The sequence below is a fragment of the Telmatherina bonti genome, assembly GCF_933228915.1.
Source record: "Telmatherina bonti genome assembly, chromosome: 12".
Lineage (NCBI taxonomy): Eukaryota > Metazoa > Chordata > Actinopteri > Atheriniformes > Telmatherinidae > Telmatherina > Telmatherina bonti.
Genome location: NC_136610.1, coordinates 6,779,553 through 6,805,975, shown reverse-complemented (window position 1 = coordinate 6,805,975; position 26,423 = coordinate 6,779,553). Strand labels below are relative to the sequence as shown.

At 45.6% G+C, this 26,423-nt stretch overlaps 1 protein-coding gene across 1 annotated transcript in view; it reads left to right on the top strand.

Moving 5' to 3' along the window:
- Positions 1 to 5,382: 5,382 nt before the first annotated feature.
- slc44a1b (solute carrier family 44 member 1b) overlaps positions 5,383 to 26,423 on the top strand; it is a gene marked incomplete at both ends in the record, with an annotated part of 31,592 nt that continues 10,551 nt past the window's right edge. The window contains 9 exons of the mRNA XM_079250475.1: positions 5,383 to 5,406; positions 5,837 to 5,926; positions 10,419 to 10,561; positions 18,250 to 18,386; positions 20,325 to 20,418; positions 21,479 to 21,648; positions 21,732 to 21,821; positions 21,908 to 22,071; positions 22,156 to 22,342. Of these exons, the coding sequence (XP_079106601.1) occupies positions 5,383 to 5,406; positions 5,837 to 5,926; positions 10,419 to 10,561; positions 18,250 to 18,386; positions 20,325 to 20,418; positions 21,479 to 21,648; positions 21,732 to 21,821; positions 21,908 to 22,071; positions 22,156 to 22,342 (1,099 nt within the window). The remainder of the gene's footprint in view (positions 5,407 to 5,836; positions 5,927 to 10,418; positions 10,562 to 18,249; positions 18,387 to 20,324; positions 20,419 to 21,478; positions 21,649 to 21,731; positions 21,822 to 21,907; positions 22,072 to 22,155; positions 22,343 to 26,423) is intronic.

The following is a 26,423-nucleotide window of genomic DNA, read 5'->3' as shown; positions in this document are numbered from 1 at the left end:
TATCACATGGTGCATTCCCTTGCACTTGGACATCTGACTTTTACTTCAGTGAAGATGAGTTTGCAGTGAATATTTGTTAGAAATAAAGTCCATGATGGTTCCTGGGGAAACCATGTTTCAGGTTATTTCATAGGTTATATTTGTTGTTAGAGGACGGATCTGTTTCTTAACAAGAGATTCACATCTGATCAGTTTATCTTAAAATCTGATCAGTCCAAACATTTGTGATGATTTTCTTATTCCTCTGTCTTTGAGACGGGATGTTTCTCAGCGAATATCAACGATCTGAACTGGTTTTTGGATTTGATTTGTTAAACCAGTTTATATTAAAATCAGCAGATAACACAGTCTCCAGGTCAGTTACGTCCTGCAAAGAGATCATATGTAGGGATTTAAATGCTGGCAGAGTGAACACACACACATGTTGAGATTCTGTAATGTCATGTAGACGCCATCGCCTCCTGGTTTCTGTAGACAAACACACCTGTTCCATGTTTACAGGTGATGTTCTGCCCATGCTGACTCCTCAAACTACAGAACAGTGTGTCACACACGTGTGTGTGTGTGTGTGTTCTCACAGCAGTTTTTTTCTTTACCAAATCATCTCCAGAAAAGAAAAAAGAAAAACCAAACAGTTTGTTTTCAGTGAAACTGAACCAGTTTCAGAGATCTCCATCCAGGATCCATCAGGCTAACCTCATCACCTGCGATCAGGTGTGAGTTTGATTCCTTCAGTTGATAAACAGCTACTATTTGTCCATGGCTGGATAGTGTGTGTGTGTGTCTGTGTGTGTGTGTGTGTGTGTGTGTGTGTGTGTGTGTGTGTGTGTGTGTGTGTGTGTGTGTGTGTGTGTGTGTGTGTGTGTGTGTGTCTGTGTGTCTGTGTGTGTGCGTGCGTGCGTGCGTGTGTGTTATGTGTGCGTACTGTACATGGTGACTGGTGGAGACTGTAAACACTGACCTCTGTGTCGATGAAGTAGCAAACAATGACCAGACTTCTTTAAACACTGCAGCAATTCTGAGACAGTCAGACTGCTTCAGTTAACACACACACACACACACACACACACACACACAAACCTGTAAAAAAAAAACAAGCAGCACATGCAGTAAGCAGTTTATGAAACTCTGACCGTAAATTAAGGGAAACTGCTGTCAGTTTCAGAAAGTAAGATAAAATCTGTTTCCGTGGTAACTGACTCTCTGAAATAAACCTCCTCGCTGGCACGATCAGCATAAAGAAACCCTGAGTTTCTACCTGTCTCCTCCCACATCGCCTCAAAGCCGTCCAGAAGTCTTTCTCCATGGCCTCGCCAAACTCCTCCCACGCCCAAGTTTTGCCTTGGCGACAGCCAAAGCCGCATGCCACTTAGCTTGTCGGTACCCATCAGCTGCCTCCAGAGTCCCACAGGCCAAGAAGGCCCGATAGGACTCCTTCTTCGGCTTGACGGCATCCCTCACTGCTGGTGTCCACCATCGAGTTCTGGGATTGCCGCCACGACAGGCACCAATGACTTTACGGCCACAGCTCCGGTTGGCCACCTCAACAATAGAGGCACGGAACACAGCCCATTCGGACTCAATGTCCCCCGCCTCACTCGGGACGTGGTTGAAGCTCTGCTGAAGGCGGGAGTTGAAGCTCGCTCTTACGGGGGACTCAGCCAGACGTTCCCAACAGACCTTCACAACATGTTTGGGCCTGTCAGATCTGACCGGCTTCCTCCCCACCATCTGAGCCAACTCACCACCAGTTGACAGCTCCGCGCCCCTCTTCACCCGAGTGTCCAAGGCATGTGGCCGCAGGTCTGACGATACGACGACAAAATCGATCATCAAACTGCGGCCCAGGGAATCCTGATGCCAGGTGTACATATGGACACTCTCATGTTGGAACATGGTGTTCGTTATGGACAATCCATGACGAGCACAGAAGTCCAATAACAAAACACCATTTGGGTTCAGAGGGGGGGGACCATGCCTCCCAATCACTCCCCTCCAGGTCTCACTGTCATTGCCCACGTGAGCATTGAAGTCCCCCAGCAGAACAATTGAGTCCCCAGAAGGAGCACCCTCCAGCACTCCCTCTAAGGACTCCAGAAAGGGTGGGTACTCTGAACTACTGTTCGGTGCATAAGCACGGACAACAGTCAGGACCCGTCCCCCCACCCGAAGGTGGAGGGAAACTACCCTTTCATCCACCGGGGTAAACCCCAATGTACAGGCACCAAGCTGGGGGCTGATGAGAATGCCCACATCTGCTCGGCACCTCTCACCATGAGCAACTCCAGAGTGGAAGAAGGTCCAGCCCCTCTTGAGGGTACTGGTTCCAGAGCCCAAGTCATGAGTCGAGGTGAGTCCAACTATATCTAATCGGAACAGCTCTGCCTCCTTCCCCACCAGAGAGGTGACATTCCACGTCCCTAGAGCCAGCTTCTGCAGGGGGACCGGAGGGTGTGTTCCAATTACAGGGGAATCACACTCCTCAGCCTCCCTGGTATGGTCTATTCAGGGGTTCTGGAGAGGAGGGTCCGCCGGATAGTCGAATCTCAGATTGAGGAGGAGCAGTGTGGTTTTCTTCCTGGTCGCAGAACAGTGGACCAGCTCTATACCCTCTTTGGAGTCCTGGAGGGGGCATGGGAGTTTGCCCAACCAGTCTACATGTGCTTTGTGGACCTGGAGAAGGCGTTGGACCGTGTCCCCCGGGGGCTCCTATGGGGGTTACTCTGGGAGTATGGGGTACTGGACCCCCTTGTACGAGCTGTCCGGTCCCTGTACGACAGGTGTCAGAGCTCGGTCCGCATTGCCGGTAGTCCAGAAGTCAGATTCGATTCCAGTGAGGGTTGGACTCCGCCAAGGCTACCCCTTACCACTGATTCTGTTCATAACTTATATGGACAGAATTTCTAGGTGCAGCCGAGGTGTTGAGGGGATCTGACTTGGTGGCTTCAGGATTGGGTCCCTGCTTTTTGCAGATGACGTGGTCCTGTTGGCTTCATCTGGTCGTGATCTCGAGCTCTCACTTGAGCGATTCGCGGCCGAGTGTGAAGCAGCTGGGATGACAATCAGCACCTCCAAATCTGAGACCATGGTCCTCAGCCGGAATAGGGTGGTTTGCCCTCTTGGGAGTCGGGAGTCAGGTCCTGCCTCAAGTGAAGGAGTTTAAATATTTCGGGGTCTTGTTCACGAGTGAGGGAAGGATGGAGCGCGAGTCCAACAGACGGATCGATGCGGCATCTGCAGTAATGCGGACTCTGCACTGGTCTGTCGTGGTGAAGAAGGAGCTGAGCCAGAAGGCGAAGCTCTCGATTTACCAGTTGATCTACGTTCCTACCCTCACCTATGGTCATGAGCTGTTGGTCGTGACCGAAAGAACGAGATCTCGTATACAGGCGGCTGAAATGAGCTTCCTCCGCAGGGTGGCCGGGCTCTCCCTTAGAGATAGGGTGAGGAGCTCAGTCATCCTGGAGGGGCTCAGAATAGAGCCGCTGCTCCTCCGCATCGAGAGGAACCAGTTGAGGTGGCTCGGGTATCTGGTCAGGATACCTCCTGGACGCCTCCCTGGTGAGGTTTTCCCAGGCAGAACTGACACTGTCCCCTTTGGGAGGAGACCCCAGTGAATGCCCAGGACATGCTGGAGGGATTATATCTCTCGGCTGGCCTGAGAACCCCTTGGGATCCCCCCCAGAGAGTTGGCAAATGTGGCTGGGGAGAGGGAAGTCTGGGCTTCCCTGCTTAGGCTGCTGCCCCTGCGACCCGACCCTGGATAAGCAGCAGAAGATGGATGGATGAATGGATGGATCCTCCCACCTGTCTGACATGGGTTGTCCGTAGCAACATGGTTCCAGAGATTTAGACGCTGGATTGATATACAGAGACTAAAGTAGGAAGAATGTTTTGGAACTCTAATAACTATTTCAATCATTTCAGTCTTTTACAGTCACTGAAATTCTCTGTCACTAAGCTGACATTACAACAGGTGTTGTGGTTTAGACAGAGGTGAATTGGTAGAGATCAACTGCCACCCTCTCTGGGTCCCAGCAGAAATCCTCACCATCCTCCTGTGATGAAGGAAATCGGTGTGCTTCCATTACTAGTCTGTCCAGGCTAGAAAATAATAGGTTTGTATGGTGTTAAGTTGGTCTAATATGCTCTATGTAGGCATGATGTAAAATATTATGTCAACCTTCCCTTTCTGAAATATGTTTTAACTTCCTCCTCTGTGTCCTATATGTGCATTTTTCCTAAATCTAGGAAAAGATGCTCAAAGTTGATTGAACTAACTCAAAGCAGCTGATGTGGAGCTTGCTGGACCATATTTGTGGAACTGACCTTTCTGAGGTCAGATGTTGCAGATTGTGATGGATCGCATCATTTCAGTTTCGTCAACATGGAAACAACATGCAGCAAAACTTTATCATCTGTTTTCGTTTATTGTTTTTACAGAGATGTGTGGGTGTGTGTTCATGTTTTCTATGTGTTTGTGTGGAATGAGATGATGTTTTTTTTTTTTTAGTAGATGAGTATTTACCATCAGAGGTTGTGGAAGAATGTGAGGTTCTGCATTCTGCCGCAGTCTGGGTCTGTGAACGTGATGTGCCGGTGTGTTTGAGGTGATCACCAAAGCTGGATTAATGGGCATTATGGGCACGGGCCCAGGGGCCCACACCCACTTGGGGCCCATGTAGGGCAAACACCAGCATTATGGACATGAAACAAAATGTACATAAAAGCCAGATAGTTACACCACAGTGTCCAGTGTATTGCTGCTGGTACATTTGGCTGAGAAATGTTACAAATGTTGTTTCAAAGTGTATCATTCCCATACTTCACATTTTTGCGGGGGAAGGGGGCCTATGGAACATTCTGGGCCCGGAGGACTGTGCACTTTTAATCCGGCCCTGGTGATCGCTCTGTCTTGTGACAGATGTCAGTTTCAGATGGATTTTTTAAGATTGATGTGTCCAGCGGGGGAAGCAGCGCCACTCGGTCGTCCTATCCACTCAGCGGTCAGTATTGGTACTGCAGCTCATCGCTCCCGTTCAGCTCCGCTACGACTTGGCCACTAATTGCGCACGCGTAATGAGATGAATGGCCGCGGCACCTGACGGCCCACCAGGAGGTGTGGCGGACAAATCCTTGGCTGTTAATCCCCCACTCTGTACAGTAAGCGGAGGAGGCTCTGATAGTAGAATGCTCAGCGGGCCGGAGCGCTCAGTGTGACCGTCGGGACCGTCTCCGCACCGGGCTCGGCCTGCGGGACCACGCGGGGCTGCCCGTCTTTTCACCCCGCTGTCCACCTCCAGCCCCCCGCTGCTGCTGAGCTAAGGTCCGTGAGGCTCCGTGAAGCTCCGTGAAGCTCCGGGCACGTCCACCCTGACTGCAATGGGATGCTGCGGCAGCTCGGAGGTAAGCGCGGCCTGGTCCGGTCCAGCCCGGTCCGGCTCGGTGCTGCGTGTCCCTCAGCAGACCTCCGGCGTGTGTTTATGTATTTTAACCGTGAAAGTGATTCGATCCCCGGCAAGAGAGAGGGCCGAGCCGGGATTACAGGCGGTAGTAATCCAATTATCTCCTGAAAGGAACAAGCAGGTTACCGGGCCGGATAACGGGCCGGGATGTCGGTAAACAGTCTGCCCGAGTGGAGATGCGGGGTTCAGATTGTTGCTGCAAACCGAACCGAGCCGAACCACCGGGCCATGGCAGGTGGGAAGGGGGAGGTCTAGCAGGCTCGGCTCGGTTTGGCTCGGTCCTGCAGGCCCGGCTGTGCGCTCACCGTGACCGTGTGTGTGTGTGTGTGTGTGTGTGTGTGTGTGTGTGTGTGTGTGTGTGTGTGTTTCAGAGGACAAAGAGAGAATGGAGACCGCTGGAGGACCGGAGCTGCACCGACTTGCCCTGGTTCCTGCTCTTCACCGTCTTCTGCGTCGGCATGGTAACCAGAACCCAACACCACAACCCGATCGGAACCGACACTGTCAACACATGCAGCAGTCAAATACAGTAATAACACACTGACAGTTCAGCAGAACCGCAGTTCTCCTGCTGGAGGAAAGTCAACCCATCAGGAACCAGATCCTTTCTGGTTCTGATGGAAGCCACAGAAAATGTTCCCACAAGGACTGACTGGATTAAACATCGGACATATAGCTCAGACTTTCTATCAGAGCAAACAGTTCGTATTTATTGATTCAGAGATTTATTTGTTTTATTTTTCCAGAACAAAAAGTTCTGGTGGGATGACAGTGGTTCCGGACACTCTGACAAAACGAGAACACGTTTAGGTTTAGATTTCCCCCTAATCTGTGACAAAACCAAAAGAATCCACATCAGATCAATAAAACTGATCTGTGTTCATCAGACGGTTCTGCTGCTCGCACTTCTAGAAGGAAATCAGTCTGATTTGTTCGTTTTCCTGCTGTGTTTTTGTTCGAGGCTCCACTCCTCGTCTGCTGCTGTCATCAAGAACATGGAGAACCATGAAATGCAGAGAAATTTAAGAACATTTAAAACACTGAGAAAATTTTGACCTCAGAACATTGTGGACATTTAAAACAAATAACCTTTAGAACATTTAGAACATTGAAACATTAAGAATGCAGAGCTTTTAGAAGAACAAGAACACTGAGAATATCTAGAGCACTGGAGAGATTGAGAACAATTAATTAATTAGAACTCAGATTATTTACAACACAGCATTTACAACAGTGAAATATTTAGAACTCTGAGAATATTTATAACACAGTCCATTTACAAGACCTAAAACATTTGGAACATGTAGAACACTGACAACGTTGAGAACATTTAGAAGACAAAAACGATATAGAACGTTTGACTACTGAGCTCATTTAGAACACCCAGAACATTCAGAACACAGAAAAAAAAACATTTAGAACACTTAGGCTATTAAGAATAGTTAAAATAGAATATTAAAATAGTTTAAAACAACACGAAAGATTAGAACAACAAGAACACGTAGAACATTGAGAACATTCAGAACGCCAGGAACATGTAGAACACTGACAACATTCAGAACACCAGGGACACGTAGAACACTGAGAACATTCAGAACACCAGGAACACGTAGAACATTGAGAACATTCAGAACGCCAGGAACATGTAGAACACTGACAACATTCAGAACACCAGGGACACGTAGAACACTGAGAACATTCAGAACACCAGGAACACGTAGAACATTGAGAACATTCAGAACGCCAGGAACATGTAGAACACTGACAACATTCAGAACACCAGGGACACGTAGAACACGGAGAACATTCAGAACACCAGGGACACGTAGAACACTGAGAACATTCAGAACACCAGGAACAACCAAAATCTGAGACTATTTGGAACAGTCAGAACACTGAGAACATTTAGTCAAGAAGTGGGCAATTCCGGTTCTCGAGGGTCACAGTCCTGCAAGTGTTAGGAGTTTCCCTGCTGCAAAACACCTGACTCATATCAGTTGTTAATGTCAAGCTCTGATGCTAAACTAAGTCTGGTGTGTGTCAAGTGTGTTGCAGCAGGGAAACTCCTGACGGCTGCAGGACTGCGGCTCTCCAGGACCAGAGGTAACCACCACTGCTTTAGAACATCGAAAACATTTAGAACATTTAGAACATTTAGAAGACAGATCATTTACATACCTGAAACTTTTAGAACACAGTAAACATTGAGAACATTTAGAACACTGAGCTAATTAGAACAGTGACAACATTTAGAACAGGGACAACATTTACATAACTTGAACCTTTTAGAACAGGGAGAACATTTACAACACTTGGACCTTTTACAACAGGGAGAACATTTACAACACTTGGACCTTTGAGAACAGGGAGAACATTTACAACACTAAGCTAATTAGAACAGGGAGAACATTTACAACACTTGAACATTTGAGAACAGGGAGAACATTTACAACACTTGGACCTTTTAGAACAGGGAGAACATTTACAACACTTGGACCTTTTAGAACAGGGAGAACATTTACAACACTTGGACCTTTGAGAACAGGGAGAACATTTACAACACTTGGACCTTTGAGAACAGGGAGAACATTTACAACACTTGGACCTTTGAGAACAGGGAGAACATTTACAACACTTAGACCTTTTAGAACAGGGAGAACATTTACAACACTTGGACCTTTGAGAACAGGGAGAACATTTACAACACTTGGACCTTTGAGAACAGGGAGAACATTTACAACACTTGGACTTTTTAGAACAGGGACAGCATTTACAACACTTAGACCTTTTAGAACAGGGAGAACATTTACAACACTAAGCTAATTAGAACAGGGAGAACATTTACAACACTTGGACCTTTTACAACAGGGAGAACATTTACAACACTTGGACCTTTTAGAACAGGGAGAACATTTACAACACTTGGACCTTTTAGAACAGGGAGAACATTTACAACACTTGGACCTTTTAGAACAGGGAGAACATTTACAACACTAAGCTAATTAGAACAGGGAGAACATTTACAACACTTGGACCTTTTAGAACAGGGAGAACATTTACAACACTTGGACCTTTTATAACAGGGACAACATTTACAACACTTGGACCATTTAGAACAGGGAGAACATTTACAACACTTGGACCTTTTAGAACAGGGAGAACATTTACAACACTTGAACCTTTTAGAACAGGGAGAACATTTACAACACTTGGACCATTTAGAACAGGGAGAACATTTACAACACTTAGACCTTTTAGAACAGGGAGAACATTTACAACACTTAGACCTTTTAGAACAGGGACAGCATTTACAACACTTGAACCTTTTAGAACAGGGAGAACATTTACAACACTTGGACCATTTAGAACAGGGACAACATTTACAACACTTGAACCTTTTAGAACAGGGAGAACATTTACAACACTCGGACCATTTAGAACAGGGAGAACATTTACAACACTTAGACCTTTTAGAACAGGGAGAACATTTACAACACTTGAACCTTTTAGAACAGGGAGAACATTTACAACACTTGGACCATTTAGAACAGGGAGAACATTTACAACACTTGGACCATTTAGAACAGGGACAACATTTACAACACTAAACTAATTAGAACAGGGACAACATTTACAACACTTGGACCATTTAGAACAGGGAGAACATTTACAACACTTGGACCATTTAGAACAGGGAGAACATTTACAACACTTGGACCATTTAGAACAGGGAGAACATTTACAACACTTGGACCATTTAGAACAGGGAGAACATTTACAACACTTGGACCATTTAGAACAGGGACAACATTTACAACACTTGGACCATTTAGAACAGGGAGAACATTTACAACACTTGGACCTTTTAGAACAGGGAGAACATTTACAACACTTGGACCATTTAGAACAGGGAGAACATTTACAACACTTGGACCATTTAGAACAGGGACAACATTTACAACACTAAACTAATTAGAACAGGGACAACATTTACAACCCTTAGAGCTTTTACAACAGGGAGAACATTTACAACACTTGGACCATTTAGAACAGGGAGAAAATTTAAAACACAGAGAACCTTTAAAACATCGAGAACATTAAGAAAACAGGTTATAGAGAACAGTTAAAATAATCATAACATTTAGAACAGTACAGTTAGAACACAAAGCATTTACAACACCTAGAAAATTTAGAACATTGCAAACATTTAGGACACAAATTATTTAGAATACTTGGAACTTTTAGAACGGGTAGAACATTTACAACACAGAGAACCTTTAAAACATGGAGAACATTAACAAACAGGTTATAGAGAACAGTTAGAATACTGAGAACATTTAGAAAACGGAACGTTTAGAAAACTGAGACCCATAAAAACAGATGGAAAACTTAAATTATTTATAACAATCATTATACTTAGAACACTGAGAACATCTTGAACCACCTACAACCTATAGAACACTTAGAACACTGAGCTGGAAACATGAAGTGAAACCTGATTGGTCGGTCAGGTTTCTTCAGCAGATTAAGAGCCCCAGATGAAACATAAATGAGGCGGCCTGAATTTCCCAGTCGCAGTGAACGCAGCAGCCACAGAATAGGCAGCTGATTGGCTCATAGCACCTCAGATATGTCACCTGATTGGTTGGTTTGATTTTACAGCTGAGCTGAAGACAGAAATAGAGACATGAAAGTTTGATGATAAAAAGGAAAAAACAGACAAACATGTTTGACGAGACTTGGACCAGTTCTAACAGCATCAGGTTCTGACCTGGTTCATACCGGACCTCATCCTCAGCTCAGTCATCCAAATGTTTTATTGATGATCGTCTCTAGTAAAGCACCATGACGATCCGGTTCTGACCCACACAGCTGGAGGTTCTGACTGGCAGCAGCAGATTGTTCTGAGTGGTTCTGGTTCTGTCTGATGTTCTCTGCGTCTCCGCCCTGCAGGGCAGCATCTGCGGCTTCACCATCGTCACCGGCGGCGCAGCTCGCCTCGTCTTCGGATACGACAGCTACGGAAACACCTGCGGCCAACGCAACGAGCAGATTGAAGGCGTGCGGCTGAGCGGCCTCGATCACACCGACAGGAAGTGAGTGCGACCGTGGAGGTGCAGCTGTCCTCTTATAGATCTATGAAAACCTGGGACTCTGTCTAGAACCTAGATCTGAGATGTTCAGACATTTTACCATTTCATGGAAAACACTCGCTCATTGAAGTACTCTGAAATACTTTCTGTGAAGTGTTACTGTGAGGTTCTTTCTCAACGTGATGTTTTAATACCACAGTAATACGTGGTGCGTTTAGGGTCCTGTGGGTGATTCTATTACGCTGTGTAAGACCTGCGACTCATCCTCAGAGCTGCTTACACACTCATGTGTGCACACACAGCTTATTTTTACCTGCAGGAAGATTATCAGCTGATGAAACATGGAGATGAGGTTCAGACCTGCACCTCTGAGACTTTCACATTCCCTGAATCCGGTCTGAAGTGGTCTGAGGCAGACTCAGGTGGTCTGAGGTGGTCACAGGACCAGGGTCAGCTGAGATTCCTGCCTCTGTGGGAGCGCAGCAGCAAGTGTTTGATGATGTAGGTGTTCTCCTCTTAGTGGTTCTTTGTTGTCGGACCGGGTCAGACACCCTTCCCACGTCCAGATTTGGGCTCTGCTCAGTTCTCGTCCTGTTTCTCTGATGTTTTTCGCTCCTGTCCAAGACTACCGCCTTTCATCCAACAGTCATTCCACACATCACCTCCATTATTGATTGTTTATTCGGGATCATACTGTTCAACACGGCTGTTTCACAAAGACCTGAGATACTTCACTGTCAATGGGAAAAACAATACTTTTAGCCTAATCAGATGGGAAACCAACACTTCTGATGGTTTTCTGACGTTTTCTTCTGCTTCATCAAGTGGAAACAGACCAACATCATCATCACTTAAAATGAATGTCTGAACGCTCAGATCTCAGGGGGCCGTTACGCTGAGAAAGGAGACATATTTGTCTCAGCAAGGGAAACTCAGATTGGACTATTTGTCCACATGTGACCTAAATCTCATCTTCATCAATCTCATCAATCTGAACAACACAAATCCCATTTTTTCCAACCCAGACCACTTTTTGATGCCGTACTAAATGGGTACGTTGCCTTAGCGTTCAGCTTTCATGTTGCATTTCATCTGACTTATACATCACTAAAGTGAGACAGGCGTCTGGAATCGGCCCTGGACATAGAGGGAGCAGCCACTGCTGCCCAATAGGCCATTGTTCAGATATGTGTACCAAGTAGCATCCATGTATGCATCTATAAACACAGCACGCTGCGTTTGATATCATGTCTTCTGCTCAGGTGGGACACTTCAAGGTCGCATACAGTTCATGCTAAAGTGCGATGGAGGTCGCATTTAAATGATAGCATGACATGAATCACATGTAAACAGATTTCTGAACCTAACACACACTCACATCCACTGCTGTGATAACAATGTTCTCACTCTACCTTCTTGCAGCTGGATATCGGGGAACTGTCAATCAAAATGACACGCCCCCAATTATTCTAAATTTTGTTATTAAATTACTTCTAATCGGATGAGTTATAAAAACATTCACTCCCCCATTTTTGCTATGAAGGTAAACCTGACCTATTAAATTAAAATGGATTTTTGTACCAGGTTGTAAACATGTTTATTTCTGCTGTAAACATGTTTATTTCTGCTGTGAACTTGGCTTTTTTAACATAGGAGTCTATGGAGATTTGCTCTGTTTAGAGCCCCTAGTGGATGATGGAGGAACTGCAGGTTTTGGCTTCACTTCTAACTGCCGAGGTTGCCACTTGGTTCTTCCTCTTTCATAAGTCGGAAATACCCTTTCTCCTCATATTCTTGTGTTTTTCTGTGCAAAACTTATTTAACTCTAATTTAACAACTAATTTGAAATCAGCTACCAGTCAACTGCTAGCCTCCTGTTTAGATTAAACCGGGTCATGTAGGACTTGGTCTGGCAGCAGAGTGTCCTACTGGGGTGTCCCACTGCTGCTGCTGTGCTTCTGGAGGTGGCGATACAGGTTCAGTTAAAGGGGTCCTATTATGGTGTTTGGAGTTTTCTGAGCTTTCTACAGTGTTACAGTGTTGAATCCTCATCAGACATGTGAACGGTACCGTTTTTTTATCACCTAAACGCATGTTTGAGTTTGAGTTTGAGTTCCAGCACGCTCTCCTTTCGGTTTCCATGGCGACGAAAAACGCGTCGTTTTAGAGAGTTTTTTCTACTTGGAAATCCTTGTGACGTCCCGGGGGATAAGGTTCGGTGATTGGTTACCTTCTACTGGTTAACAAGGGCATGTACAAATACATCAGGCGGGTGGAAAACGTGGGATAAAGTTATTTCCAACGATGGCTGGTGAGTTTACCAAAGAGAGACATCCTGCTGCATTCGTTGCTGTGGGTTGCTGTTTTCCACTTCGTTTTCAGGCTCTGATTCAGGTTCCAACATGTAGGGCTGTATGCTATGTGTTGACGTTGTATTTTGGTTTTTTTATTGAGTTCATATTAGTCTAATCCTTCTGTTTATGAGACGTTACAATGACGGTGAAAGCAGGTGCGGTGCGCACTCCCGATGTAGTGCAGTGGCGGGAGGCGGGGCTTAATGCGGAAGAGTCTCAATCCACTCGTTTTGCCCACAGGCTGATCTGACAGCCTACGGAGAGGGTCGGTCTGAAGTAAATAAAGCCATTTGTGACAGTAACTCGATCAATCCCAGCCCTTCTGGTCTCAGAAATAAAAATAAATTAGCCTGAAATGCACATAATAGTTTCACTTTAAGAAATTTTGATGTAGTGCTGAGTGGTATGGCAAAGTTTTCACTTCACGCAGCAGCAAGTAAACAGCTGTATTGGTTTTACGGTATTTGACGGTATTCTGTTTTCCATACAAGGAATTATCTTATCATTATCTTCCATTAAGAAAATAATTACTGCACTTGAACACCATCAGGGATGGTAGCCAATGTGGTCTGTAATTTTCCCCTGAGTTCCGAGTACATGGCGGGTTTGGCCGTGTTCCTGAAATATCTGTGACCTGGCAGGACATAGCTTACCAAGGATCCAAAGTTTTCACCATCGTCTTCCTCCGTCTTCCTCAGTCTTCCTCTGTCTTCCTCTGTCTTCCTTTGTCTTTATAGGAACCATATCCTTTACGAGGTGAAATTTGACGGTTGGTTATCTCAACCCACCGCTTGCTTTTTTTTTTTAACATATGCAGTCGCTTTAGGATACACGTCTTGAATGGGCGTCCTGACTGCTACTTACAGGTTTAGCTGTAGATCTGGACAGTGTGGATCTCAGCTTAAGACATTCTTGGTACTCTAAAATGTGTTTTCGGCTAAGGTGGTGAAGCAAGTAACTCATGTTACCACTGCCGGCTACCACTTTTGCTCGGCAGCATTTGCAAAAGATCATTGTTTGGTCCATGTCCGACCTTTTAAATCTGAAGAACTTCCAATCTACCGATGTGGCTCTTCATTTTGGAATTAGTTCCTCTGGTTGGCGATGTGTGCTTCGTCCTGAGAGCTCTCACCGGCAACTATTCTGTTCTGTTCAAAGCTTTCCTTTTCACACGCTGTGATGTTTGTGTCCAGCAGTGAAATCAGTCCCCGCTGAAACACTTCCTCACTGCGCACGTTCCAGACGTTGTTCAAGCCGGTATAAACATCGGTTGTTGGTATGGACCGGTATACCGCACAGGCCTATTTTGATGTTGTCCCTGTGAAACAGTTTTATTCTCTGCATTTTAAAGTTGAGCATTTTAATGATGTAGCTCTAACAATGTAGTCACAGTAGCCCACCCTGGCTGAACCAATGTGAAAATCTTAACTGAGTTGAAGTGTGGTCCCTAAAAACACTTGGTGAAAACTAAACATAACATGATTTCCCTACGTTATTCTACAGCCACAGTGTGTGAGAAATACTGCCTTCTAGTGTTGAGCTAATTGAATGCAAACAACCAAGTAGTGTTCTCTAAGCATGTTTTTAACACGAAGAAAGCCGCAGAAAGTCAACATCATGCACAAGTTGGTGTCCCGTCAGGTAATGAAATACAGAACGATACATAATTCTGTGTTGTTATAGATGCTGATAAGTTATGAGCACGTCCTCCATGTATTTGTTACCAAGCTACTGCTAATAGCTAATACTGCTAATAATGTCATGGTATGAAATCGTGTGACTAGAGGGAGGACTTCAACCCCCAGCCTTGTTGAAAGATCAGCTGAAATAAATAATTAAAAATGAGGACAAATGCTGGTAAAATGCGTGTGTAAGCAGCGCGTGGTGTCCTGCTCGTATTACTTCTGTGAAGAGTAATAGCAACCGCAAACTGCTGCAACGAAGCTTTTCCACTGCAGGCTAACTAACAAATTAGCATCTCTGCCGTTTTATACAGCAGTAACAGTAAATGATGCAACTCAAACGTGGAGTATAAAGTAGCTGCTGGACTACCTGCCCTGTTTCTAACATCACGCCAGAATAAACTTCACTGTTTGATTGAATGAACTTACCTGTCCAGCAGAAAGCTGCAAACTGCACCTCAGTTCGGAAGACACTCATCCATCATGAACTGTCTCCATCTGGTAAACGCTACACCCATGTAGACTCTCCTCTTCTCCCAGTTGTTATTGGAAGCTTTCTGTTGGATGCACCACCACTTACGTATCTATAAATAACTCCTAAGCTAGGAGAACACTTTTATTTGGATGTAATTGGGATTAGACTTTGGTAAAATATGTATTTATGAAAGCAGGTCTTGATTTTTGCTAATAAAAAGCCAAATTAGTTACACACTGTATCTTTAAAGTAGGGCTGGGCGATTAATCGGATTTTAATCTCAACTACGATCTGGGTTTTCAACGATCATAAAAATAAAAGGGTGTGATTATTTTTCTCTTTGCGGTTTCCTCTCCTGCTGTCTTCAGCTGCTAATCGAGCGTCTCTGGCGTTGCAGCGCTGTGCTGTAAACTCCTCCCACAGCCGCTTTGCTTTCATTCAGACACTGTTGCCAACTTGGTGACTTTCTCGCTAAATCTGGAGACTTTTTTTGTTAAAAGCGACAAATCTATCAACTTTTACTGGAGTTATTAGAGACTTTTCTGGTGTTTTGGTGACTGACTTGAAGGCACATATTGTTCTGCAGTTACTGTAAGGAAGGAGCAGCGGGAGTCTCTCCCGTCCTAAAGCACTCCCAGGCGGCCAGTCTCAGTCGGCTCCGGCTGCAGGTCAATGTAGAATAACTGCAGTAGGTTGTGGAAGTTCACCTAAACATAGTTTATACCATTTTCAGTGACAACTGGCTGCATTATTTTACATACATAGTTCAGCGAGTTAAACACTGTAATATCCCTCTGTTATGGGGCGTTACTATAGCAACGTGTTAACCAGCTGGTTCAGATCAGCCGTCTTTTAACAGGTGAATGAGAGAAACGCGCTGTAGCCTGACAGCGGTTGTTTGGCATAAAACGTACATCGAGGCCAACGGAAAATAGTTCCTATATAAGCGGTAAAAGCAGATTAAACAACTCAGAACCGTGCATTAGACCGTTATAATGCACGACATGGAGTCTAGAACACCACGACACGCAGCGTTGTTTAAAAGTACCAGAGAATTGTGTTAAATAATCAAGATCTCAATTTCAGTCAAAATAATCGTGATTATAACTTTTTGTCATAATCGAGCAGCCGTACTTTAAAGCTAATATAGTGCCAGCATACAATCACATTAGCACTGCTACGTAGCTTCATGCTAACATGAGGTTAACAGCCTTACAGTGCTGCAAAAAAGTATTTCCCCCTTCCTGATTTCTTACTGTTTTGCAAATTTGTCACACTTAACTGTTTCAGATCATAACACAAATTTTAATATTAGACAAACAAATGAAAAAAAAAAGCACTTTTTAAATTGTGATTTTATTCATTAAGAAAAAAATCTCTCCGGACCTTTATTATATGAATTATGTGGATTTGGGTAATAACTGTTTGAGCCACCTGCAGCTGCAAAAACTGTAACCAAGTGTTGCCAATAACTGGCAGTAAGTCTTTTACATGGCTGTGGAGGAATCTTTGCCCACTCTTCTCCACAGAATTGTGGTAACTCAGCCATATTAGAGGATTTTCCTGCATGAATTGCCCATTTAAGGTCACACCGCTGCATTTTAATAGGATTTTAGTCTGGACTAAACCTTCATGTAGTTTACTTGAAGCCATTCATAGATGGACTGCTAGTGTATGCTGGTGTATTTTGGGTTGTTGTCCTGTTGCAGAACCCAAGTGTGCTTGGTCTTGAGGTGCAGAGCCAATGGCTAACATTGTCCTTCAAGACTTTCTGGTAGATTATAGAATTCATGGTTCCATCAATCCTAGCAAGTCGTCCAGGCCCTGAAACAGCAAAGCAGGCTCGGACCATCACACTACCACCACCATGCTTTACTGTTGGTATGATGGTATTTTGATTCGTTTTTACAATGATGTGACGGGACACACCTTCCAAAAAGTTCAACTTTTGTCCCGTCACTGCAAAGAACATTTTTCCCAAAAGGACTATCCAGATGTTTCTTGGTAAATGTAAGATGAGTCTTTGTGTTATTCTGGTCAGTAGTGGTTTTGGCCTCTCAACTCTCCCATGATCTGCGATGGTTTGGTGAGCTGTCCATGTTGTACCCCGCCTTTCGCCCAAAAGACTGCTGAGTTAGGCTCCAGCTTCCCTTAATCGGACTAAGTAGTGAGGATAATGAATGACTGAATGAATGAACTCTCCCATGATGCAATTCTGCCCAGTCTTATTGTTTAGTCGTGAACACTGACCTTAACTGAGGCCAGTGAGGCCAGCAGTTTACGTTGTTCTGGGTTCTTTTGTGACCTCCTGGATGAGTCAACGTTGTGCTCTTGGAGTAATTCCGGAATGCCGTCCGCTCCTGGGAAGGTTTCCCACTGTTCCCAATTTTCTCCTTTTGTGGATAATGGCTCTGACTGGGGTTGGCTTAGCAACGGCTTTGTAACCCTTTCCAGACTGGGATATTCTCACATGTTCTTGAATTTTGTTGCATGGCCCTGGACGTTGGAGGTCTTTGATGTGTTACTTTTCGAGATCTCGCAGCCTGCTTCACTTTCTCAGACAGCTTCTATTAAAGTGATTCATTAAAGCTGGGGTAGGCTAGCGAGATGTGAAAGTGGTGCCATGTCTTGGCTCCTCCCCCTCTGGTTCTGCTCCTGACGTGATCCAAGGTTTTTTTATTCGCAGCTTTTTCCACCAACGATTTTCTCTTTCTCGGCTGTCTAGCGGGAGGAGGCACATAAACTGAGCCGGGTCGGGAAATCCTTCCTGCATTCTCTCAGCTATGTTTGCCCTCCGAGTTTCTTCTTCACTTCTTTGTATTTTCATCCTAACACGCTGTTGATATGCAGGGTGTGGCTATCAGGTATGTGCTGCTGGAGGGGGAGGAGGGGAGCCGGGAGAAGAAGGTTACAAAATATAAGAAATGAAGAATGTGTTTCTCATGCTGAGAACTTTCTGTGCTCTGATTTGTTTGATTCTCCTGACCACAGAAGGAGAACATGTTCTCTGAGGACATAGCGTGCTGCATTCAGTTGTAATTGGACATCTGAGTTTTATGTTGTTCTGTGACACGTTGTCTGGGTTCCTCACCTGTCCCACTCTGGCCGTGACGTTTTCGGGCTTCAGCTCCATGTTTCTGGGTCCAGACTGATGGACTTCCTGTGTTTGTGTCCCTGCAGGTTTGTCTTCTTCCTGGATCCGTGTAACATCGACATAGTTCAGAGGAAAATCAAATCCATGGCTCTGTGTGTGTCCCTGTGTCCCCCTGAGGAGCTGAAGACCTACCAGGACCTCAAGAGGTTCGCCATGCACAACGGTAAGCTGATCACATGACTGCAGGGAGACCGTCGCACTGCGACGAGGGGCTGATGGGAAATGTAGTCCGGTGTTTGGAAGAAGGCCGGAGGAGGAGCGGAGGTTTGATTTCCTGTAGCAGTGATGTCAGCAGTTGGCTCGATGTTTGTCATCATAACACGGCAATGACGCAACATCTGCAGACCGGACCTCCAGCAGCTGTCAGAACCAAACATACAGTCCGGACTGGACCTCCAGCAGCTGTCGGAACCAAACACACACAGACCGGACCTACAGCAGCTGTCAGAACCAAACATACAGTCCGGACTGGACCTCCAGCAGCTGTCGGAACCAAACACACACAGACCGGACCTACAGCAGCTGTCAGAACCAAACACACAGTCCGGACTGGACCTCCAGCAGCTGTCAGAACCAAACACACACAGACCGGACCTACAGCAGCTGTCAGAACCAAACATACAGTCCGTAATGGACCTCCAGCAGCTGTCAGAACCAGACCCACAGTCCGGACTGGACCTCCAGCAGCTGTCAGAACCAAACACACACAGACCGGACCTACAGCAGCTGTCGGAACCAGACCCACAGTCCGGACTGGACCTCCAGCAGCTGTCAGAACCAAACACACACAGACCGGACCTACAGCAGATGTCGGAACCAGACCCACAGTCCGGACTGGACCTCCAGCAGCTGTCAGAACCAAACACACACAGACCGGACCTCCAGCAGCTGTCAGAACCAAACACACACAGACCGGACCTACAGCAGCTGTCGGAACCAGACCCACAGTCCGGACTGGACCTCCAGCAGCTGTCAGAACCAAACACACACAGACCGGACCTCCAGCAGCTGTCAGAACCAAACACACACAGACCGGACCTACAGCAGCTGTCGGAACCAGACCCACACAGACAGGACCTCCAGCAGCTGTCAGAACCAAACACACAGTCCGGACTGGACCTCCAGCAGCTGTCAGAACCAAACACACACAGACCGGACCTACAGCAGCTGTCAGAACCAAACACACAGTCCGGACTGGACCTCCAGCAGCTGTCAGAACCAAACACACACAGACCGGACCTCCAGCAGCTGTCAGAACCAAACACACACAGACCGGACCTACAGCAGCTGTCAGAACCAAACATACAGTCCGGACTGGACCTCCAGCAGCTGTCAGAACCAAACACACACAGACCGGACCTACAGCAGCTGTCGGAACCAGACCCACACAGACAGGACCTCCAGCAGCTGTCAGAACCAAACACACAGTCCGGACTGGACCTCCAGCAGCTGTCAGAACCAAACACACAGTCCGTAATGGACCTCCAGCAGCTGTCAGAACCAAACACACACATGCCGGACCTCCAGCAGCTGTCAGAACCAAACGCACACATGCCGGACCTCCAGCAGCTGTCAGAACCAAACACACACATGCCGGACCTCCAGCAGCTGTCAGAACCAAACGCACTCTGTAACAAAGGGTGCTTTAATGTGGTTCTCAGGGCCGGTGCCACTCTGCTCCGAGGGGCCCCACGCCCCCTCTGTGACTCACAGACCCCCCCCTCTGTTCATGGAGACTGGGTGAAACGTGACGGCTCACATTTCAGTATGTGACCTCACAGCTAGCGGCCATGTTGTTCTGGATCACCTGAAAGTACCGGTGTCAGAACTCGGCTGATAGTGAATGATGAGGATGAAAAGGATGAAGATGATGCCAGATGATTAGGGATGAAGCTAGTACATGACGATTGATGATGATGATTGATGATGATGATGATGGGGATTGATAAAAATTAGGATAAAAATATAAAAGGTGATGGATGATGAAGACAACATTAATGATAGAGATAATCTAGATGATGAAGTCAGCGATGATGATGATGAAGGTGAAGATGAAGATTATGTTGGGTGATGATGAAGATGACTGTGTTCTGTGTTTCAGGTTCTGAGTTGTGTTCGTACGAGTTAGCGGGTCATAAATATCCCGGTGTTCCGGAGAGGTTCACTAAGTGTCCCAAACTTCCTGTTCCACCCAGGTACATCTAGGTCTTCTCCTCTAGAACACTGTAGCTACGTTTCCATTACACCTCGAATTACGCAAAAAGCTTAAAGATCGCAATAATAAAACCGCTAATGGAAACTCCTACATTTCCACAAAAGTCTCAAATATTGCTAAAAAGTTTTTAAACTCTCATTCGGTGGCTTTTTATACATTTTGATGTAGAATTGCAAAAGTGCAATGGAAGCACTTTTTGTGCATTTACGTGTCACCGGACATGATGTGACCTGTTCATTTCCGATAAAGACGGCACGTATCAAACAAACAATGAATTTCGGGATTTTTGGAAAAGAAAATGAGGAAGAAGAGTTTAGAAAAGTCGGAGAAAATTCTCTGCAACAAATAGAAAACACCAAAATAACGCTGCATGGGTACCTTTCATAAGCCGCAGTTCTCAAAGAATCTCGTCAACCAAACGAGATTTTACGAGACTTAAGGCTAGTACGCGAAACACGGTTCAGTGGAAACACTTGGAAATCGAAAATGTTGTTTGGCAAAACTTAAAATATCGCTTTTGCGAAAAAATTGTAATGGAAGCGCAGCTTCTGTCCTCTTTGTCTGACCTCTGCCTCTGACCACTGTCCTCTTTTTCTGACCACTGACCTCTGTCTCTGACCCCTGACCTCTGACCTCTGCCTCTGACCCCTGACCTCTGTCTCTAACCCCTGTCCTCTGCCTCTGACCCCTGTCCTGTTTCTGACCCTTGACCCCTGTCCTCTGCCTCTGACCCCTGTTCTCTGCCTCTAACCTCTGACCTCTGTCTCTGACCCCTGACCTCTGCCTCTGACCCCTGTCCTGTTTCTGAACCCCTGACCTCTGTCTCTGACCTCTGTCCTGTTTCTGAACCCCTGACCTTTGACCTCTGCCTCTGACCCCTGTCCTCTGCCTCTAACCGCTGACCTCTGTCTCTGACCCCTGTCCTGTTTCTAAACCCCTGACCTTTGACCTCTGCCTCTGACCCCTGTCCTGTTTCTGAACCCCTGACCTCTGTCCTCTGCTTCTGACCCCTGACCTCTGTCCCTGGTCTCTGTCCCCAGTAAACCCCTGCCGGTCTTTAACCGCTGCACCCCGGTGGACATGTCCTGCTACGCCAAGTTTGCGGAAGCCGTGGTGACGTTTGTGGGGGACACCAGCGTCCTCCACCAGGTGATCGCCGGCGTTGTCGCCAGTAAAGAAATCATCATTGGACTGTGCGTCCTCGCCCTGGGTGAGAACATGAACTGGCTATGTTGTCACTTCCTGTGAATTATCGGATAAATCCGTCTTGACTATCCGCTATCCGTCTTTCAGCCCTCTCCATGATCCTCATGGTCATCATTCGCTACATTTCTGCCGTCCTCGTCTGGATCCTCACCTCACTGGTTGTCCTCGGATCCCTTGGTGAGGTCACTTCCTGTTTGACTGTTGATCTGTTAAACATGTTGCGTGTCGTATGACGTGTGTGTGTGTGTGTGTGTGTCCCTCAGCGGGGACGAGTGTCCTCTGGTGGCTCTACATTGACCATCGGCTGTATGGGAACGACACATCCTCCAAAGTCCTGAAGGAGGCAAAGGAGGAGATGAAGGAGGAGCTAAGTAGGGACAGCGGACAGGCTCTGCTTGTGTACGCTGTCTCTGCCTCCGTCTTCACGGTTCGTATCTAACAGTCACATGATCAAACATAGTGAAGCCGGGCCTGACGCTGTGTGTGTGTCTATGTGTGTGTGTCTGTGCAGATCATCCTGCTGCTGTTAATGCTCTTCATGAGGAAACGAGTGGCACTCACTATCGCTCTGTTCCACGTGGCCGGGAAAGTCTTCATCCACCTCCCCCTCCTCACCCTACAGCCCTTCGTCACCTTCTTTGCACTCCTCCTCTTCTGGATCTACTGGATCCTGGTTCTTCTCTTCCTGGGAACCACCGGTCAGCACACTCGCACACATACTGACATTGTTTCAGCAGTATTGTGAGGACCAGTGTGGGATTTATGAAAAAACCAGAGGGGGGGACACTTTAAAAAATCTTTTATTTATAAAATAACTGGCAACACGTTATCTTTCACGCGGGTTTCCTCATTCCAAACTGGAAGAAAAATCTGGAAAATAAAAATAAAACTCGGTATAATGTTCCAAAAATTTTGGCCTGTTTAAAAGATTCTTCTTTTTTTTTTTAATGCCCTTACCTATAAACTCAGCAGAACAGTCTGGTATGGGGAGGGATCTCAACTTTGTTTGACCTTTTCCCCGTGTATATAGCTTTTTATATAGCTTTTTGACTGCCTTGACCAAAGACTGGAACATTAGTCTCTTCCCCCCGGGATAAAAAATTAATGACCAGAGGGGGGGGGACATCAAAAGCAGAGGGGGGGTAAATCCCACTCATCTCCCCCAACAAATCGCACCCTGGTGAGGACCAGGGTGTTGAGAAGTAAAATGGAACCACAATTTCTGCTACATTTACAAAAGGCCATATTTTACCTTTTAACCTAGCGCTGAAAGGTAGAACAGAAGGCATTCAATGTATAATTGAGTATTGCGATTGAGGATATTTTGTTATACCAGTGGTGTCCAGCTCTGGTTCATGAGGACCACATTCCTGCAAGTTTTTGATGTCTCCTTGTTTCAACACACCTGACTGAAATTAATGAGTTGTTAGCTGAATTTCTACTAAGTTTTTTTTATTCAAAATGAAAGAAATATTTCTGAAATGCTGACAAACTACAGTTGCCACTTGCAGGTGTTTTTATTGAGCTGTATTTATCGCAAAATTCACAATTTCCATAAAATCACGTCAATGAGACGAGAATTTGCACGAACTGTAACTGATGCAAGATAGCCAAGTAACGTTTCAGGCTTCTCCACGTGCTGTGGAGGATTTATCATGGCTTTCCTATACTTTTCTTTTTCATTTCCTTTTCTAATTACTTGTAAAACTCAGTATTTCTCCGTTTGATATCAAGGATCGCCTTTATTTTTCTCTTTAATTATTTGTAAAAAGATTTTTGTCTTGTCCTTCCTCCATACGTACTACACCATCTTTAGCTGAAACAAACTGGCCACGCAGCCGCCAACATTACATCCAGGGACACTAAGATGTTCTCTTTACATTTTCGCGATGGACTTCTATCTCAACTTGCTTGAAAAATAACCTAATGAGAACTTAAAACCCTTTTAGCGATATTGAGAGGTTTTTCAACATATAAGTGTTTTTTTATTGCAGTATTACGGTGTGTTCAGACCAAACGCGTTTTGAGCGCCAAAAGTGGAAGGTTTCCATGTAAAGTCTATGTGGAGGCGCGGCAAGGGGGCATCGAGCTTTCTCGCGTCGCGTTTTGAGCATTTTTGAGGAACGTGCCAAAAATTTAAGAAGTTTTTTTAAGCTCGACGCGCGTCAAAAGCCAGAGATGGACAAAGCTGAACTTTGGCCACTTGACGCGGGGCGTCAACCAATCAGAGCGATCAGCTCGCAGCTCCTGGAGGATTTCTGTGGTGAACCCAGACACGGGGCTGAGATGCGATTACTCCGTGCAATATTTAGGATAAACATCCCTTGCTAAAAAGCTGAATGTTACTGATTTGGCAACGTAGCAGGATACGTTGCCTAGCAACACTTTGGGGACGGCGGCGGCTCTCTGCTCTTGTTGCATTAACAGTGACTATTACTGCCCTACGACAACGTCCTCTAGCTTTATTTATTAAATAAAACCATGCCATCGAATTGACCGGAAGAAAAGCACCGCCTCCCTCCTCTCTTTTCCGCCATGTTTGCCGCTCACTTCAGACACAAGCGGCAGACGCGGCAGGAGCGTTGGGAGCGTTTTTTGGCGTCGGACACAAAGGTGGCAGTTTAGTGACCAGCGTTGAGCGTTCAAACGCGTTTGGTCTGAACACACCGTTAGGTTTTTCACAATTCTAGAGGTAGTGGAAATGCAGCTAGTGTCCAGAATTTCACAGGCTGCTTGATCATCTATTTTGAGTCTGGCATGTTGAAGCAAGAGTACATAAAAAACCTGGAGAACAGCAGCCATCAAGAACCAACTTTGGACACCTGTGTGTTATATTATTAACACAAGGTTTGTTTATAAATAAGGAGTTTTTGGAATTTTAGTCAATCTACCAGGTCTACCTGCCTGACACTTTGATAGAAGTCTACATTTGGCCTCCATTACTTAAAAAATTGAGGAGCAGCTAGAATGTCCTCACTTTGCAAAAATGCCCCCACTCTCAAGGTTAAAAACTTGCAGTGGTCCTTACAATGATAGTAAAACAAAAGTAAACACACACACACACACACACACACACACACACACACACACACACACACATCCTGTCTGTGGATCAGGCCAGGTCCTGATTGGTCATGTAACCCACCTTATATGTAAGAGTGTAGAGACTATTGATCTGGGCAATTAAATCAGAAGTCTAGGTAACTACAGTAGGAGGTGGGGATACAGTGAACAGCGACAAAGGTTATAAGTTTGGATAACAGGTGGATTATTATTAACAGTGACATGGCACAATGTACAATATTTACAGCTGTTCAGATTACTCAAAAAGTTGCAACAAATAAGATCTCATTCAATCCAGCCAGTTTCACTGTCTTCGCTCCCAGTTATCCAAGTCAAGGTTTGTGGTTCAAAGGGATGAGAATTGTCCATATGTATAAATATATATATATATCAGTTCTTTTTGAGTCCATGAGTGCTGAAAGTCCAAATGCGCATTGTGTGTTTGAGTGGACAACGGTGGGAGCAGCTGGCTGCAACAATCTCCTACCAGACTGTAGAGGAGACAATCCGGGTAGCGGTTCAGGCTCTTGTTTTAGCTCACCATCCAATTCCTTGTACCCCACAGGGCACACCTGGCCTGCATCAAAACAGCAAAGCCAATCATCAGTCAAAACTAATCATCAGGATTCATGAACCCTTGGTTATTTTCACTAATTCCATTAACTTGGTGCACACAGTTCAATCACTTCAAAATCTGTTCAGGTTACTTAAGCAACACATACAATAATAGAAAACATATCAATGCAACACTCTATGCAGTTACAGTATGTTGCTGAATTCATAAAACACAAAATCAAACCATTCAACTGACAGCGTCATCATCAGCAGTGGATGCACCAATGTAGGCACAGCCACAACATGCTACCGCTAACTAAACACATTACTTGGGGCAGACTCACCCATCCAAGGTAGGGGTCCGCCTGCAATGACGTTCACAGCGCCCACGGCGGGCATAGACGTGTCTAAGATATATGACGACTGTCAAAAGTCACAAGAAACACCTGATGGCGTTTGAATGAGTTTGTTCGGGACCAACCTGTTGCAGCCTCATCTGACGTTTCTCACACACCTACTGGGAAAGACGCCAGCAGCGTGTAAGAAGAATTGCCGCAACTCGGATTGGCCGGACGGGCTCAGACGTCACCGTGCGTGCATACGTAAAGTGTCACGTGAACAACGGTGCGTTCAAGGACAATCCGGCACTATAGCGACACATACTCGTAGCACTATGTGGGTTACAGTCACAAGGAATCACTTCACAAAATCTCTGTTGATCAGTTGTCAGCTGATTAGGGCCTTCTTTGGGTCCTGTTCCCATGGTTACTATCAAACAACAAAAAAATTAAACCATTAGAAGCTAATGATGAAGTAGTATTGATTAAATTGTGTTTCCATTATTGAAAAGATTATAAAGATGTGGTTTTAACTGTGTTCTTCCTAAAAATAAAACTGTTCGGCGGTCTCAGAGATGAGCCTGTGAACATAGATAAGCCTCTCTAAACCTCCTTGGTCACCATGGTGAAGGATGCTGAACAGGTGATGAAACTAAGAAGTTACAGGAATCAGATGTTTTCTGGGTTGGTTTTTCATTATTGATACTGAGAACTGATCAGTGGTATTGATCACACAATGTTTGATCAGGAACTTAAACTATTTCAGTGTGAAACAGTCATTGTTCATCTTCTTTCAGCTGCAGTGGTCGCCCCCTGCTGGTCG